General features: G+C 43.7%; 2 protein-coding genes across 3 annotated transcripts in view; one reads left to right on the top strand and one right to left on the bottom strand.

Moving 5' to 3' along the window:
* The window catches only part of LOC106564835 (ERO1-like protein beta), a 32,048-nt gene extending 26,587 nt beyond the window's left edge, over window positions 1-5,461 (top strand). For both annotated transcript variants that reach the window (XM_014131270.3, XM_014131271.3), the window contains exons 15-16: window positions 326-459; window positions 3,208-5,461. In XM_014131270.3, coding sequence (XP_013986745.1) covers window positions 326-459; window positions 3,208-3,268 — 195 coding nt within the window. In that variant the 3' untranslated portion in view covers window positions 3,269-5,461. The remainder of the gene's footprint in view (window positions 1-325; window positions 460-3,207) is intronic.
* A 408-nt stretch (window positions 5,462-5,869) lies between these two features.
* Window positions 5,870-12,988, bottom strand: LOC106564834 (G protein-coupled receptor 137Ba). Its single transcript, XM_014131269.3, has 7 exons — window positions 12,366-12,988; window positions 9,612-9,661; window positions 9,233-9,455; window positions 8,723-8,872; window positions 8,351-8,479; window positions 7,713-7,834; window positions 5,870-6,839 (listed from the first exon to the last, which is right to left on the bottom strand). The coding sequence occupies exons 1-7, from the start codon at window positions 12,825-12,827 to the stop codon at window positions 6,728-6,730; spliced, it is 1,248 nt and encodes a 415-aa protein (XP_013986744.1). The 5' UTR covers window positions 12,828-12,988; the 3' UTR covers window positions 5,870-6,727.
* Window positions 12,989-16,930: the final 3,942 nt, after the last annotated feature.

Here is a 16,930-nt window from a genome sequence, read left to right on the forward strand (position 1 = left end):
AAAGAGACTCTGAACATTGAAATCTACGCTCCCATGTGGTTCATGGGCGACAATGTTTCAACCCTTTTGTCAGTGTCTCAATCCTGGTCCTGGGGACCCAGGGCACATTTTAGTTTTTGCCTTAAGAAGACACATGATTCCACTAATCATAGACTTGATGATTAGTTGTACCAAAGGGTGCAGGACCAGGATTGAGAAACGTTAAAATAATTATACGCTCATGAAACCTTATCACCAATAAACCACGTGGGATCATGGATTGGCGTGTGTGAGATCTCAGGCTTTCTCACATGATAAACCCATTGCTCCCCGACACCCATTGCAGACCCAAGGGCTGGGCACAGCGTTGAAGATCCTTTTCTCTGAGAAGGAGATCAAGAATCTACCGGAACACAGCCCCTCTAAGGGCTTCCAGCTGACACGGCAGGAGATAGTGGCCTTGCTCAACGGCTTTGGGAGGTTGATACCACTTTTATACATGTTGTCTCTTTATGGCTGGTACTACTGCCTTGGAAACTGGGTGGTGTTCATTAGGGCACACAATGGAAAACATTTTAAAATGGAAAACAAAAATGATAATTTCATGCTGGAAAAAATCCAGATAGTCCTTTGGTTTCAGTCTGTTTTGTTCCCTTTGGTGCGTAATGAACACAGTTGGCCTCATGACGGGGGATTCATATTATTTTCCACTACCCCTACCACCCCTCCCCTAATTGGATTAAACTAAAACAACAACACTTAGGCTTCTACTTCCAGCTTATACACCCTATATACATTTTACGGGCACAATCAATTTGACAATAGTTCTATTTTGTTTGTTTTTAGTCCTGTCCTTCCTCTACCCTCAACCTCTCCCATCTATTTTTGATTTCTATTTGCCATATATTTTTTAACTGTGCTGTGATGCTTCACAAAAGTTCTGAACCTATATACATTTTACAGACACAGAATGTTTTGCATCTTGTTATTAGTCCCACCCTTCTGTTCCATTCAACTCCTCCCATCTATATCATAACACCATCCATATTGGATTTCTATTTGCCATATATTTTTCAACTGTGCTGTGATGCTTCACAAAAGTTCTGAACCTTTCTATTCTCATAGTTTCTACAGATTGTAAATCAAAGATAAAATGTTTTGCTAAAAGTATAATATACTTTTTGCAAAAAATTGTATCTTGAATTATTATTATTATTACACTGCTCCAAAAAATAAAGGGAACACTTAAACAACACAATGTAACTCCAAGTCAATCACACTTCTGTGAAATCAAACTGTCCACTTAGGAAGCAACACTGATTGACAATAAATTTCACATGCTGTTGTGCAAATGGAATAGACAACAGGTGGAAATTATAGGCAGTTAGCAAGACACCCCCAATAAAGGAGTGGTTCTGCAGGTGGGGACCACAGACCACTTCTCAGTTCCTATGCTTCCTGACTGATGTTTTGATCACTTTTGAATGCTGGCGGTGCTTTCACTCTAGTGGTAGCATGAGACGGAGTCTACAACCCACACAAGTGGCTCAGGTAGTGCAGCTCATCCAGGATGGCACATCAATGCGAGCTGTGGCAAGAAGGTTTGCTGTGTCTGTCAGCGTAGTGTCCAGAGCATGGAGGCGCTACCAGGAGACAGGCCAGTACATCAGGAGACGTGGAGGAGGCCGTAGGAGGGCAAGAACCCAGCAGCAGGACCGCTACCTCCGCCTTTGTGCAAGGAGGAGCAGGAGAAGCACTGCCAGAGCCCTGCAAAATGACCTCCAGCAGGCCACAAATGTGCATGTGTCTGCTCAAATGGTCAGAAACAGACTCCATGAGGGTGGTATGAGGGCCCGACGTCCACAGGTGGGGGTTGTGCTTACAGCCCAACACCGTGCAGGACGTTTGGCATTTGCCAGAGAACACCAAGATTGGCAAATTCGCCACTGGCGCCCTGTGCTCTTCACAGATGAAAGCAGGTTCACACTGAGCACATGTGACAGACGTGACAGAGTCTGGAGACGCCGTGGAGAACGTTCTGCTGCCTGCAACATCCTCCAGCATGACCGGTTTGGCGGTGGGTCAGTCATGGTGTGGGGTGGCATTTCTTTGGGGGGCCGCACAGCCCTCCATGTGCTCGCCAGAGGTAGCCTGACTGCCATTAGGTACCGAGATGAGATCCTCAGACCCCTTGTGAGACCATATGCTGGTGCGGTTGGCCCTGGGTTCCTCCTAATGCAAGACAATGCTAGACCTCATGTGGCTGGAGTGTGTCAGCAGTTCCTGCAAGAGGAAGGCATTGATGCTATGGACTGGCCCGCCCGTTCCCCAGACCTGAATCCAATTGAGCACATCTGGGACATCATGTCTCGCTCCATCCACCAACGCCACGTTGCACCACAGACTGTCCAGGAGTTGGTGGATGCTTTAGTCCAGGTCTGGGAGGAGATCCCTCAGGAGACCATCCGCCACCTCATCAGGAGCATGCCCAGGCGTTGTAGGGAGGTCATACAGGCACGTGGAGGCCACACACACTACTGAGCCTCATTTTGACTTGTTTTAAGGACATTACATCAAAGTTGGATCAGCCTGTAGTGTGGTTTTCCACTTTAATTTTGAGTGTGACTCCAAATCCAGACCTCCATGGGTTGATAAATTGGATTTCCATTGATTTATTTTTGTGTGATTTTGTTGTCAGCACATTCAACTATGTAAAGAAAAAAGTATTTAATAAGATTGTCTTTCATTCAGATCTAGGATGTGTTGTTTAAGTGTTCCCTTTATTTTTTTGAGCAGTATATTATTATTATTATTATAGAATTATTAGTGATTGATTATGACTTTTCAAATCACTAAATATTGCTATCTGCACTGTTAGCTCCAGGTAAATGTTGCAATTCTTCAGCCATTACTGGACCTGTGACCAAAAACAAGCTACATATGGACAGTCCCCCATATATATTACATTCTATTGGTTGCAAGAATTGAAAAATTTGACGTTTTGAATCCGGCATCGTTTTGCGTATCAGTTCATAAACCATGTGTTAAGTAATGTTAGCATCTCTCTCTTTCTCTCACACTCTTTCTCGCGCTTTCTCTGTCTTGCAATTTCAAATTACTATTAGCATGACATTTAGTAAATATTGCCAAATATTGCATAGATTGAGAAACTATTTATGACAATCTATTTCTCTCCCCATCTCCTCCCCCCTTCTGTTTTCTCGCTAGGCTCTCCACAAGCATCCACCAGCTCCATGCTTTCCGTGCCTTGCTGAAGAAGAAGAGGTAACACCCTTCAACAGCACTACCACCTCCTAGCCACCAGGTGGAGCCAGCCCTGAAAGAACTGCAATAGTCTTATTCCTTTCCAGAATAAGACCAAGTTCAGGGACTTCAGGATACACTGAACCCCCATCCCCTCCTCCCTCCTTCCTTCCTTCCTTCTTCCTCTATGTATAAGTCTCCTTCTCTCCCCTTCCTTCTAAATCTAGGTCTCTTTCCATAGAGCGTAGCGCTCAATGTGAGATCTGTACCTCATTTCGTTGTTTTTAAATGTTTGTCTTTACTTTTGAGGGTGAAAGTGTTCACCATTTCAGGCATACTAGTTGTGAGCTAGACCCACGTGTGTGTGTGTGTGTGTGTGTGTGTGTGTGTGTGTGTGTGTGTGTGTGTGTGTGTGTGTGTGTGTGTGTGTGTACTTGTTTGTCGTTGATCGCCAGTTGCAGCTAAAGGATAACGAGGATTCATTCCATACTTTTACGACCACAAACTTGATAAGCATACTGCTTTTTGCAATCCTAGAGGTGTAACCTTTTTTCTGTGTGAGTGAGTGCATGTATTGAACGAATGTCTATGTGAGCAACTGTCTGCTTTTGTCTGTGCATTTAATTGTGCTGTTTAGGAGTGTTTTTAACATCTCCACGTGGTAATCCAGTCTTTCTGCGCATCACAAATGTATTATATAAAGCCTCATTTAAATGTGAAAAGACACAATCCGCAAATTGTTCATCTGTTGACAACGATAAGCTTGCGTTACTTCTCTCATACCTATTCTATTTGGTGGCAGAACGGTTCATGGTGTTATATTCTTATCCTATTATTTTGTTGGTTTTATGAAAGACGAGACTTGCCAGGGTGACGGCAATCCCAAATGTGTAAGAGGTGTTTTCATGGCAATGAAAAAGCGAAACCAGTGTTTTGTTTCATAGTTCACTTAAATAAGCTATCATCCTGTGAAACTGCCATGTTGGAGAAGAGTACTGTTAAAGTATAATGGAGAATGCAGCCAATGGTGTGGGGGGAAAAAAGCAACTCGAAACAAGCAGTGGGATTTGTTCCCCCATGATGGTCAAGTTCACTGGGGTGTCTTGGTGAGCTTGCCATGTAAATCAATTCAAAATGGATACGTGTAAATCAATTCAAAATGGATACGTGTAAATCAATTCAAAATGGATACGTGTAAATCAATTCAAAATGGATACGTGTAAATCAATTCAAAATGGATACGTGTAATGGCATTTAACGTCACACAACCTTTTTGTACTGTCATACCCTTTAAGGCTTGGACGATACCAGTATCGCGATATTCGTTAGTATCGTACCAAGGAAACAAAACACAAAGCGGATTTAACTTCTTTAGGGAAACAGCCCTAACGTTCCACACACCATACATGTTTTATTTCTGTCTGAAGTAGGTATTTTACCATGTGGACCAAAGATTTTACGTTGCCTTCTTTCTTTTCTATCATGTCAAAGCACATTTGGAGTTTTTCCGCCATATACGTTTTTAGTTTGTGCATCATCACCCCCTTGAGTAACATTGGTTAGAAAATGTCGCAAGCGAAGATTGCCTTATGTGCAAAGATCAAACAATCGGTAGCCATACAATACATGTGTAATACTTTGTAACACATGTTTTGTAAAAGAAAGATCTCTATCCAATCAAACAAAGGTAGACATGGGGTCCAGTAAGTAGGAATTGAGTCAGTGGTAGCTGCCGGATGCTTATGCTAACATAAATAGCAACGCTAATGTCACCTTGAATGTGAACGCTATGGAGATTGAACAAGCTGTTCCTTCTTTGCTTAAAATTAAGGAAATAGACAAGATAAAATATTATCTTAGAGGAAAAGCGTGTGTGTGTTTGTCTGTCTGAGCCTCGCATGCTTTCAAAAACACCAGAACGTCCTGTGCAATCCACTTGTCTGCCTTAAGTTCCAAAAAAGTGTTTTAAAAAAAGCTTGAGCCTGCTTTCTTGGATGAAATCCACCATTTTGTCTCCAATGATCTCTACGCTCTTCTGCTAGCTCTGCCTTTGTAACATTCAGATTCCCCAGAAAGTTGTACTATTTGTAAAAGGAAAATTACTGAACTTTTTTCAAATCAATATGAATATATATATAGTTGCACCTGTATTGATGTGTTCTTATTTGATTATATTTATTTGAACAGAGGAATAAATATTTCTGGTTGTCATTCAAAACTTTTTGTGCATCTTTTCAGATTTGTGCCATGAGCTATTATGTACAAGCACTTTTGGAACAATACTATTTGACCTCACTGTAACAGAAAGGTGTTCTTTATTCCCCTCAAAGCAAGTTCCACTGTGTTGTTTTGTCATTGTTGCCCTTTAATCAGGGACTGATTTATACCTTGGACACTAGGTGGGTGCAATTAATTATCAGGTAGAACAAAAACCAGCAGGCTCTGGACCTCGTACCCCTGCTCTATACGCTTCATTTCATATTTTTAAGTCATTTTTAGCAATAAACCCTGACAAGGGTTCTGTTGTTATTTGGCCTTGTTCTGACCTCATCATGAACGAAATTGTAGACAACGTCGGGGTCAATTCTATTTCAGCTAGTGACTAAATCAAGAACGGTAAGTAAGCTGTCACCACAAATGTCCTTTTATTCATGTTTGTGTCAATACCGACCACAATACAGACAGAAAAGCGGACACAAAATAGAGCATCTGATCAGTGAAACTTTCTTCATTACAAATTACATGAAAAAAAAAAACTTCCTGTTTAAAAATATAGAATACAATTTTTTTCACCATTACATCACCAATAAATGAATGTATGTTCATAGTCGTATTTACTGCGGATATAGATATGACGTGATTTTGTATCATTGTTATATACAGGCTTTAGGATATTGATATTGTCTAAGGTCAACTACCTTGATGTATAGGTTTGTGCATGACTTAGTGCTAGCTTATAGTATGGGTTTATTTCACAGGTTTTCTAGATGAATGTCTATATCAGTGGTTCGCAAACTGTGGGGCGGGGGACAGTTTTTTTTGTTTGTTGAGGAACTCAGTCAGGCTTACAACTTACTCTTGAAAGTTGTAATAGTAGAATGCACAAGGCACAATTTTGGGTAGTGTGTCATCCGTCTTCCTCTTGTCATTAATTGCATACCTTCGAGAGCTATTTATAACTTGTCAAAAATGTCCAGACCAACTAGCCCATGTCAGCTAACGGGATGTTCCCCAATGATGGAAGGGGGGCCCGAGTGAAATAGTAATGGAACCACTGGTCTACATTAACACTAGTGGCTGATGGACAAAATACGGATGCTGTCGAGAAGTGTCAAAGTTTACAAAGTGCATTGCGTTGCTGTACAGTGCAGTGTGGACTGGTTCAGAGTTGTGGTCAATTCCATTTATTTATTTTTTTTTGCTTTTCAATTAGGAGAATTTGAATGAATTGAAATGGAATTTACCCCGACCCTGGACTTATGTCTCAGTATGGATGAAGCTCTCCCGTCACCGGTGCCAACCGTTGTTCGTCCGTCCCCTTTTGGACAGTGAAACTGCTGTTGTGGCTGCCCCAGTCGTAGCAGTCTGTAATTAGGCTATAGAAACAAAAGATAAACAAATACTTTAGTTTAAAAATAAAAACCAAACATGAGGAAATCAGTCAATTTAAATAACTTCATTAGGCCCTAATCTAAGGATATCATATGACTGGGAATACAGATATGCATCTGTTGGTCACTGATATCTTAAAAAAGAAAATGGGCCTCACAATGGACCTTAGGATCTGTTTTTTGGTGCATTCAAATTGCCATCTATAAAATGCAATTGTGTTCATTATCCGTAGCTTATGCCTGCCCATACCATAACCCCACTGCCATCATGGGGCACTGTTTACAACGTTGACATCAGCAAACCGCTCACCCACACAACGCCATACACATGGTCTGCGGTTGTGAGGCCTGTTGGACACACTGCCAAATTTTCTAAAATGACGTTGGGGGCGGCTTATGGTAGAGAAATGAACATTCATTCTCTGGCAACAGCTCTGGTGGATGTTCCTGCAGTCAGCATGCCAAATGCACGCTCCCTCAAAACTTGAGACATCTGTGGCATTGTGTTGTGTGAGTAAACGGCACATTTTAGAGTGGCATTTTATTGTCCCCAGCAAAAGGTGCACCTGTGTAATGATCATGCTGTTTAGTCAGATTCTTGATATGCCACACCTGTCAGTTGGCTGGATTATCTTGGCAATGGAGAAATACTCACTAACAGGGATGTAAACAAATTTGTGCACAACATTTGAAATACATATGGAACATTTCTGGGATATTTTATTTCAGCTCATGAAACATGGAACCAACACTTTACCTGTTGTGTTTATATTTTTGTTCAGTGTAGTTATTTCGGTATATCCTTTAAATCTAAAACGTTCTGAAAAGTAACCTATCCCAGTCTTAACTGTACTGTACCTTGTGGAGTTGTTCTGAGGAGGGATGCTCCACGCCAGGTCATCGTCGCTATCGTACCGACGGGGGTTGTCAAAGAAGTAACCTCTGGACGAGAGCACGTGGTTCGGGATCCCTGATCCACTCTGCAAAGACGGAGCATACCGAATAAGCTAAAGAAATCGGTAATGCTTTATTTAAGAGTCCAGTTTAAGCTGGTACTTACCCCAGAATTTAACACAATTAGTAACTACCTGGCATCAAATGGTATTGGCTTACATAGTGACATTAGCGTCAATGAATCCCAGTGAAACCGATGTGTAGAAGGTCCCTGGTTTGGGGCGGCAGGTATCCTAGTGGTTAGAGCATTGGGCCAGTAACCCAAAGGTTGCTGGATCGAATCCCTGAGCTGACAAGGTAAAAAATCGTTCTGCCCCTGAGCAAGGCAGTTAACCCGCTGTTTCCCGGTAGGCCGTCATTGTAAATAAGAATTTGCTCTTAACTGACTTGCCTAGCTAAATAAAGGTTCAAATAAAAAGTGCGAAGCAATTATTAGGTATTTACCGTTTAAACAACTAACTAGCAGGTTAAATTAAAGAGTTTTACAAATCAATCTAACATTTCCAAGCTTCTCTTTCCTTGTCATCTGAACACACACACACCCTGTCCTGTGGCAGCCTGCGGACCCTGAAGAAGAAGACCACCAGGGAGGTTGGCAGCAGTTCCCAGACAAAAAGGATCACCCCGAACACGATGTAGCCAGCGTCCCCCAGAGTGGACCTCAAGTCAGCCTGCACAGAGAGAGAGCGAGAGTGCATTTGTGTTTATCCCTCCAGAGGGTCTTCATTTGTGGCTCGTTGGTGTTAGGCTGTGTTTTCGAGTGTGTTTGTCTGGCGAAATGTATTTGACTTGTCCCACATATACTGTGTTTGTGTCTGTCTGCCTGTCTCGGTGTGTCTGTCTGTCACATTTTTTTCTCTCTGTCCCTCTCTTCTCTCCCTCATTCTGTGTCTGGGATAGCGTGTCATCCTTACCTGGTCGGACACGTTGTACCAGTCGTAGTCGAAAGAGTTGATGGTCTCGATGTTGGTCAGAGCAAGCACCACCAGGTTGTAGCAGGCCCGTGATGCGTACAGCAGAACCACCAGGACGCCAATCAAAGTCACCTGACACACTGACGTTCCCTGCAACCAATGTTGAGGGAGGTCATGAACTACCAATCAGCATTAATATTTCCGAGGGGGTCACAATTTAGTGCTACCGGGTTCACACAATTTCCCACCTCCAAAATAAATAAAGACATTCAATTAATTGAATTGAACTGCTTTTTAAATTGACCTTAAATCTTATATGCTGTGTCCTACTTTCAGAAAACCATAGAGCAGACCTAGACAATCTTAAGTATGTAGCTGTATGTATCAAGTGTCTCAGAGAAGGAGTGCTGATTTAGGATCGCATGGACAGGCAAGACCTGATCCTGGATCAGCAATCCTACTCTGAGATGCTTGATACAGCCCTGTATCTACAAGTTCTGAAGGTCCTACCTTGGACTCGAGGTATATGCTGGCCAGGGACATCTTAGCCACCTTGTAAAGGCAGATGGACAGCGAGACGGCGCAGAGCACGAAGAGCGTATCGTTGATGGTGACTCTGACCAGGACGATGGTCTTGACCTCGGTGGCGGTCATCTTAACCAGCAGGGCACAGGCCAGGTTGACCACCAGGAAGAGAAGACTGACCGCTAAGAAGACCAGGTAGAGAGGGAGCCTGCAGAAGGAAAGATATGGAAGGGGGAGGGGGGTCTAAAACACTGCAATACATACCACATGAAATGAATAAAATCTCTGGGCCCTAGTTACAGCCTTTGAGATATGTGAGGGTCCTGTATAAGGAGAGGAAGAGATGGGGAAAAAGCCTACTTACTTGTATTTAAGGAGCTCTGGGGTATACTTGGACTTTGCCTTGAAGTAAACCTGTTTTGGGTGACATAAGAAAGCAAGTTATACTTTGGATATTTTCCCAATGTTCTTTAAGAATTTGCTCCAAAGATAACAACAAACAATCAACAATGTGGCCGCTCAGCTGAAGAACCAGGAAATGAATTGATTCTGTCTCCAGAGCAGATATATTTGAAGGGATCCCGAAGAATTCCAAACAAATTGGACCCTTTTTTCACTATGTAGACTGAGTAAATAGCACAAAAAGAAACCCATGACGTTTGTCTGCTGTTGACATCACGAGGCCCTACTGTATTATATTTAATAGTCATGTGTGAAGGGAAACAAATGCTGCGAATAGATGTAGCATTGTGTCTCTAACTGGCTATACAGAACAGTGGGCATGAGAATGTCAAGCAAGTGTGTGATTGCTGGTGTCTGGAGACAAGGGCTGTGTAAATCTCTATTGTGGGCCACCCCTCTGAGCCGGGTTCTTCTTAAGGTTTCCTTCCTCCTAGGGAGTTTTTCCTGCCCTGTGCTTTTGCTTCTGCTTTGCTTGCTCTTTGGGGTTTAAGCCGGGTAAATGTAAAGCACTTTGTGATAACTGCTGATGTGAAGAATCTATATAAAATAATTTCTAAAACGCCAGATCCTCTATTTAAGTCTATTACAATTTAATTTCGTGCTTCTGATAATGATTAATCATCTACACTGAACAAAAATATAAACGCAACATGTAAAGTGTTGGTCCCATGTTTCATCAGCTGAAATAAAATATCCCAGAAATGTTTAGCACATAATCCATATTTCTCTTAGATTTTGTGCACAAATTTGTTTACTTTCATGTTAATGAGAATTTCTCCTTTGCCAAGATAATCCATCCACCTGACAGGTGTGGCATATCAAGAAGCAGATTAAACAGCATCATCATTATACAGGTGCACCTTGTGCTGGGGACAATAAAAAGGTAACTCTAAAATGTGCAGTTTTGTCAAACACCACAATGCCATCGATGTCTCAAGTTGGCATGCCGATTGCAGTAATGTCCACCAGAGCTGTTGCCAGAGAATTTAATCGTTTCTCTACCATAAGCCGCCTCCAATGTCGTTTTCGAGAATTTGGCCATACGTACAACCGGCCTCACAACCGCAGACCACGTGTAACCACGCCAGCCCAGGACCTCCACCTCCGGCTTCTTCAGCTGCGGGATGGCCTCAAAAGAGCCACCCGGACAGCTGATGAAACTGGGTTTGCATAACCAAAGAATTTCTGCACAAACTGTCAGAAACCGTGTCAGGGAAGCTGATCTGCGTGTTCGTCGTCAACACCGGGGTCTTGACCTGACTGCAGTTCGACGTCGTAACTGACTCCAGTGGGCAAATGCTCACCTTCGATGGCCACTGGCACACTGGGTAAATGTGCTCTTCACGGATGAATCCCGGGTTTCAACTGTACCGGGCAGATGGTGTCTTGTGGGCGAGCAGTTTGCTGATGTCAACATTGTGAACAGAGTGCCCCATGGTGGCAGTGGGGTTATTGTATGGGCAGGCAAAAGCTAATAACAACAAACACAATTGCATTTTATCGATGGCAATTTGAATGCACAGAGATAACATGACGAGATCCTGAGGCCCATTGTTGTACCATTCATCTGCCGCCATCACCTCCAGTTTCAGCATGATAATGCCCCATGTCGCAAGGATCTGTACACAAATCCTGGAAGCTGAAAATCTCCCAGTTCTTCCATGGCCTGCATACTCACCAGACATGTCACCCATTGAGCATGTTTAGGATGTTCTGGATCGACGTGTACAACAGCGTTTCCAGTTCCCACCAATATCCAGCATCTTCGCACAGCCATTGAAGAGGAGTGGGACATAATCCACATGCCACAATCAACAGCCTGATCAACTCTGTGCAAAGGAGGTGTGTCCCACTGCATGAGGCAAATGGTGGTTACACCAGATACTGACTGGTTCTCTCATCCATGACCCTACCTTTTTTTAAAGGAATTTGTGACCAACAGATGGATATATAAACTCCCAGTCATGTGAAATCCATAGATTAGGGCCTAATGAATTTATTTGATTGACTGATTTCCTTATATGAACTGTAACTCAGTAAAATCTTGGAAATTGTTGCATGTTGTGTTTATATTTTTGTTCCCTGTATCTAAAAGCAGCATGACTTCTTGTCTGACCCATATTGCCCACACCTCACCACAGCGCCCGCTTTGATATATTGTAAATAACTAGCGGTATGAATATATAATTGCCAAATGTTGTGTGCACGTTGCACAATGAGGTGGCAGTGCGAAGCTACTAAATTAGGAAAACGCTGCTAATCTTCCTTTGCGGGGGCTTCATACCTTTACACTCCTGTCTTTCTTGAGCCGCCCCCTCCTTCCCACTGCCTTCACGACCCTTCCACCACTTACCTCTTCTATGGGAGCTTTCCCCATAGGATTGTATATCCCACCTATTGGGGATGCCACCATTTCAACAATATCGGAAATAACAGTCCACAGCTATTCTGTTTACACAACACTCACACATCAATGTATAATCATATTAATTCCCTTAACTACTACCTAGACACTGAGGCTATTTACAACATATAGCATCCAACCGTAATCCACATTTTGGACCCCAATGGACCCTCAAAATGGGCCCAATATGGCTCTTGTGGCCTCATGAGACCCCCCATTCCCTCAATGTGGCCCCTGGGAGCGCATCCTCACCTGGGCGCAGTAGAGGTTCATGAGGCTCAGCGTGAAGAACTGCAGGCAGACGGGGAAGCAGTAGAGCAGCCAGAAGGCGAAGGGCCCCAGCGTGTTGGCCGTGACGCAGTCGCGGAAGTAGAAGGAGAAGAGGAGGGCGCGCAGCGCGGCCCACAGCAGACACAGGAAGAGGAAGGCCGTCTGGTAGCTGAAGCGCTTGTGTCGGTATCGGAGCACCAGCCACAGCTGGGCATAGATGAAGGCAAAGAGGAGAGAGTAGAAGACGGTGTAGGCCACCGTGAGGCCAAGCTTGACGTAGGGCGGGATGGCCGGGGCCATGGTGGGCGGGGGAGGCAGGGAGCCGTTACCGGCTGCTGCCGTCGTGAATGCCGGCTCTGGTGCCGCTGACATCCCCACGACGGTGCTTTTCTCCACCACCTGGGATGATGACTCCAGGGACATGTCCATCGCCTCTCCATTCATCCTCTGTTCCTCAACGAGGGAGAGAAAGAAGGGAATCCTTTTTTCTTCTCTCTCAGGCAATGTGTGGCTGGTAGAGACGATATCTCCTCTCCATGGAGTCTTTGCTTCAGACTCACAGCTCTGCTGTCTGACTCAACGAGAGGGAGGGAGACAAAGGAGGGAGGAGAGGGGGAAAAGAGACACTCCCCTCTTTTTTGCCGGTGCTCCTACGGAGAGTGGTTGGAGGCAATGTCACATGATCGTGGCTCGGAGCGTTTCATTGGTCGGGGGCTCGGCAGGAGGCTGTGATGCATTTGAAGAGGATGGAGGGAGGGTACAGATGGATCGAGAAAAAGAGAGAGAGAGAGAGGGAGGGAGGAAGCGAGAGGTGCACTGACTGTACCTTAGACCACGTGCTGGAGGGACCTGTCATCTGCTCCCGCCCCCCTCTTCTGTCATAGACAGCATCATCATGCAGCCTGTGCCAACTGTTTTTCGCCCCTCCCCCATTTGTTTCTCCTCATTTCTTATTTCCTCCATCCATACAGAAGGTTGTGTAATGGATGCATCACAGTGATGGTGGGTGCTTTAAATATGTCAGTTAACCACTTGGCTGAGTAAGAATTTTGTCCACAAATGTACCCACAATTCTATTATACGCTGGGTGTACAAAACATGACAGACTGACCAGGTGAATCCAGGTGAAAGCTATGATCTCTTATTGATATCACCTGTTAAATCCACTTCAATCAGTATAGATGAAGGGGAGGAGACAGGTTAAAGAAGGATTTTTAAGCCTTGAGACAATTGAGACATGGATTGTATGTGTGCCATTCAGAGGGTAAATGAGCAAGACAAAATTCTAAGTGTCTTTGAACGGGGTATGGTTATAGGTGCCAGGTGCACCGGTTTAACCAGTGTGTCAAGAACTGAAACGCTGCTGGGTTTTTCACACTCAACAATTTCCCTTGTGTATCAAGAACGGTGCATCACCCAAAGGACATCCAGTCATCTTGACACAACTGTGGGAAACATTGGAGTCAACATGGGCCAGCATCCCTGTGGAACGCTTTTGAAACCTTGTGGAGTCCATGCCTCTACGAATTGAGGTTGTTCTGAGGGTAAAACCGGGTGTAACTCAATATTTTGTACACTCAGTGTGTATCCTGCCTAGTGGCACTATTGAGCGTTGGCCGCATGATGATTATATTTTTGACTATTCAGCATCAGATAAGAAATGACTGAGGATGTGTTTTTGGTATAACATATTATAAGCCTACTATGCTACAGTATTTTTTGGTTCTCTGTGTCTCCGGATTCACAGACACCCATATGTCACCTATGTATATTTTGACATGTCCTATTGATTCACGAGACACCCTCTACAACCACTGTGATTATTATTTGACCCTGCTTGTCATCTATGAACGTTTGAACATCTTGAAGAACGATTTGGCCTTAATGGCCATGTACTGTTATAATCTCCACCCGGCACAGCCAGAAGAGGACTAACCACCCCTCATAGCCTGGTTTCTCTCTATGGTTCTTCCTGCATTGTTTGCTGTTTGGGGTTTTAGCCTGGGTTTCTGCATAATGCCTTTGTGTCATCTGCTGATGTAAAAAGGGCTTTATAAATACATTTGCTTGATTGATTATTTCTCTTTTTATTATGCGCTATAATTTGCCATTTACTTTGAAACATATTCTCCTTATGATTTTTTTTAGATTGTTGTGTCTCAATGAGCACTAGGCTATAAATAGGATTTAAGTGCAATATTCAGGTCACTGAGGAAGACATCAGCTTGATGTCGAAACGTCACTCACCTGTCCACATCCTGTACAATGGATTAAAGTGAGCAATAAGAAATCACTCTGCCTTTTTACCTCGAATTAGTCCTTTTGGATGATTTTCTTGGTAAGCCATTCTCGTGATTTTTGTCATTGTTGTTGAGCACCCTTCATTTCCTTTGTTTGCTGAAGCGCGAAGGCCCACCTGAACTCTATGCTACAGTATAATGCATGCTATTATATTCTGTTATATAAAATACGAATTAATCATTGTGGTCTTGCGAAACATTGATTCTGCTTTATTCTTACTTTACTAAACCAGCACCATTGTGAGAACGGACAATCGTCTAATAATAATAATAATAAGTGATGTGTATGACTATTAGGCGTAGGCAACAGAACTTGATCAGAGTTATTTTAAGCGATGTAAGCGCCCTCAGAATCATGGAGCTGAAAGGACAGCACCGTAACCAAGTGCTCACATATCGCCCTGAATTCCACTGTGCAAGAGGCGGTCCGTGGAGTGTTATGAACTTCAAGGCAGACACGCAGTGAATTTGGATCCTAGATCTCGTTGGTGCGATGATAAGGTTCATGTGGTGGATCAGTTCGTCTGCATACGCAATAGAGGTGGTGCGTTTCTGTAAACTAAGCACCCAGACAGTAGGGCGAGTTCAAGTGTGTCGTACGTGGGCCCCAAGCCCATAACGAATTGTTTTGAGGACAGCCGTTTCTAGCACATGGTAGAGTTTTCTGTGGATGGTCTTGTTACGTCGGATTTGGTCTGACCGATCGACTGGCCTTTGCACACAAGCCTACAGTATTCATCATTTGCGCCACCGCCAGAGAGAGAGAGACAGGGAAGAAACCACCGTTTACCTACCTACAGTGCATTCAGACCCTTTCCCCTTTTTCCATATTTTGTTATGTTCCTCTTATTCTAAAATTGATTAAATACATGTTTTCCCTCATCAATCTACACACAATATCCCATAATGACAAAGCGAAAACAGGTTCTTAGACATTGTGCAAATTAATAAAAAAAACTCTAACAGAAATACCTTATTTACATACGTATTCACACCCTTTTGCTATGATACTCAAAATTGAGCTCATGTGCATCCTGTTTACATTGATCATCCTTAAGATATTTCTACAACTTGATTAGAGTCCACCTGTGGTAAATTCAATTGATAGAAAATGATTTGAAAAGCCACACACCTGTCTATATAAGGTCCCACAGCTGATCCCACGGTGCATGTCACAGCAAAAACCAAGCCATGAGGTCGAAGGAATTGTCCGTAGAGCTCAGAGACAGGATTTGGTCAAGGCACAGATCTGGGGAAGGGTACCAAAACATTTCTGCAGCATTGAAGGTCCCCAAGAACACAGTGGCCTCCATCATTCTTAAATGGAAGAAGTTTGTAAGCACCAAGACTCTTCCTAGAGCGGGCCGCTTGGCCAAAATGAGCAATCGGGGGAGAAGGGCCTTGGTCAGACCAAGAACCTGATGGTCACTCTGACAGAGCTCCAGAGTTCCTCTGTGGAGATGGGAGAACCTTCCTGCAGCACTCCAATCAGGCCTTTATGGTAGATTGGCCAGACGGAAGCCACTCCTCAGTAAAAGGCATGAAAGTCCGCTTGGAGTTTGCCAAAAAGCACCTAAAGAACTCTCAGACCTTGAGAAACAAGATTCTCTGGTTTGATGAAACCAAGATTGAACTCTTTGGCCTGAATGCCAAGTGTCACGTCTGGAGGAAACATGGCATCATCCCGGGCACCATCCAGGATCGAGGGAAAGATGAACGGAGCAAAGTACAGAGAGATACTTGATGAAAACCTGCTCCAGAGTGCTCAGGATCTCAGACTGGGGCAAAGGTTCACTTTCCAATAGGACAACAATCCTAAGCACACAGCGCGACTCAGTCAAATAAATTATCAATAGTCAAATATTTTATTAGGACGAGCAATGAGGTAAGGTAAGGCGGGCAAGGCCTCTAAGGCCCGCCTAGGCCCCTAAGGCCTGACCATAATGCCGGCCCTGTCAATAGGCACTTATCACAGTAAGAGGCTGTTCCTTCTCTAGCTAGAACAAAAGACTACCTGCTATGTGCCGACCTGGTACCGATGAACCTGCCGTTTCTACTTGTAGAATCGGCAGTGGCAAAACAACTTGACTTTGAGCCAATCAGAGCTCGAACATCCATGTGGGGTAGCCGACAGGCGTGACAAGTAAAAAGGAAAAACCAGGGCATTATTTTCCGGCCTAATTTAATTGTTCTAACTAAAACAATAAAACAACATAATGCACTTTTTTTTTTATAGAGCAAGACTTT

This window comes from Salmo salar, chromosome 12 (genome assembly GCF_965601325.2).
Source record: "Salmo salar chromosome 12, fSalSal1, whole genome shotgun sequence".
NCBI lineage: Eukaryota > Metazoa > Chordata > Actinopteri > Salmoniformes > Salmonidae > Salmo > Salmo salar.

Coding starts and splice junctions, on each gene's coding strand:
- LOC106564834 (XM_014131269.3), bottom strand. CDS start 12,827: ATGAATGGAGAGGCGATGGACATGTCCCTGGAGTCATCATCCCAGGTG. Junction 8,873..9,232: donor GCATATACCTCGAGTCCAAG/GTAGGACCTTCA, acceptor CATTGGTTGCAG/GGAACGTCAGTGTGTCAGGT. Junction 8,480..8,722: donor GGTACAACGTGTCCGACCAG/GTAAGGATGACA, acceptor CTCTCTGTGCAG/GCTGACTTGAGGTCCACTCT.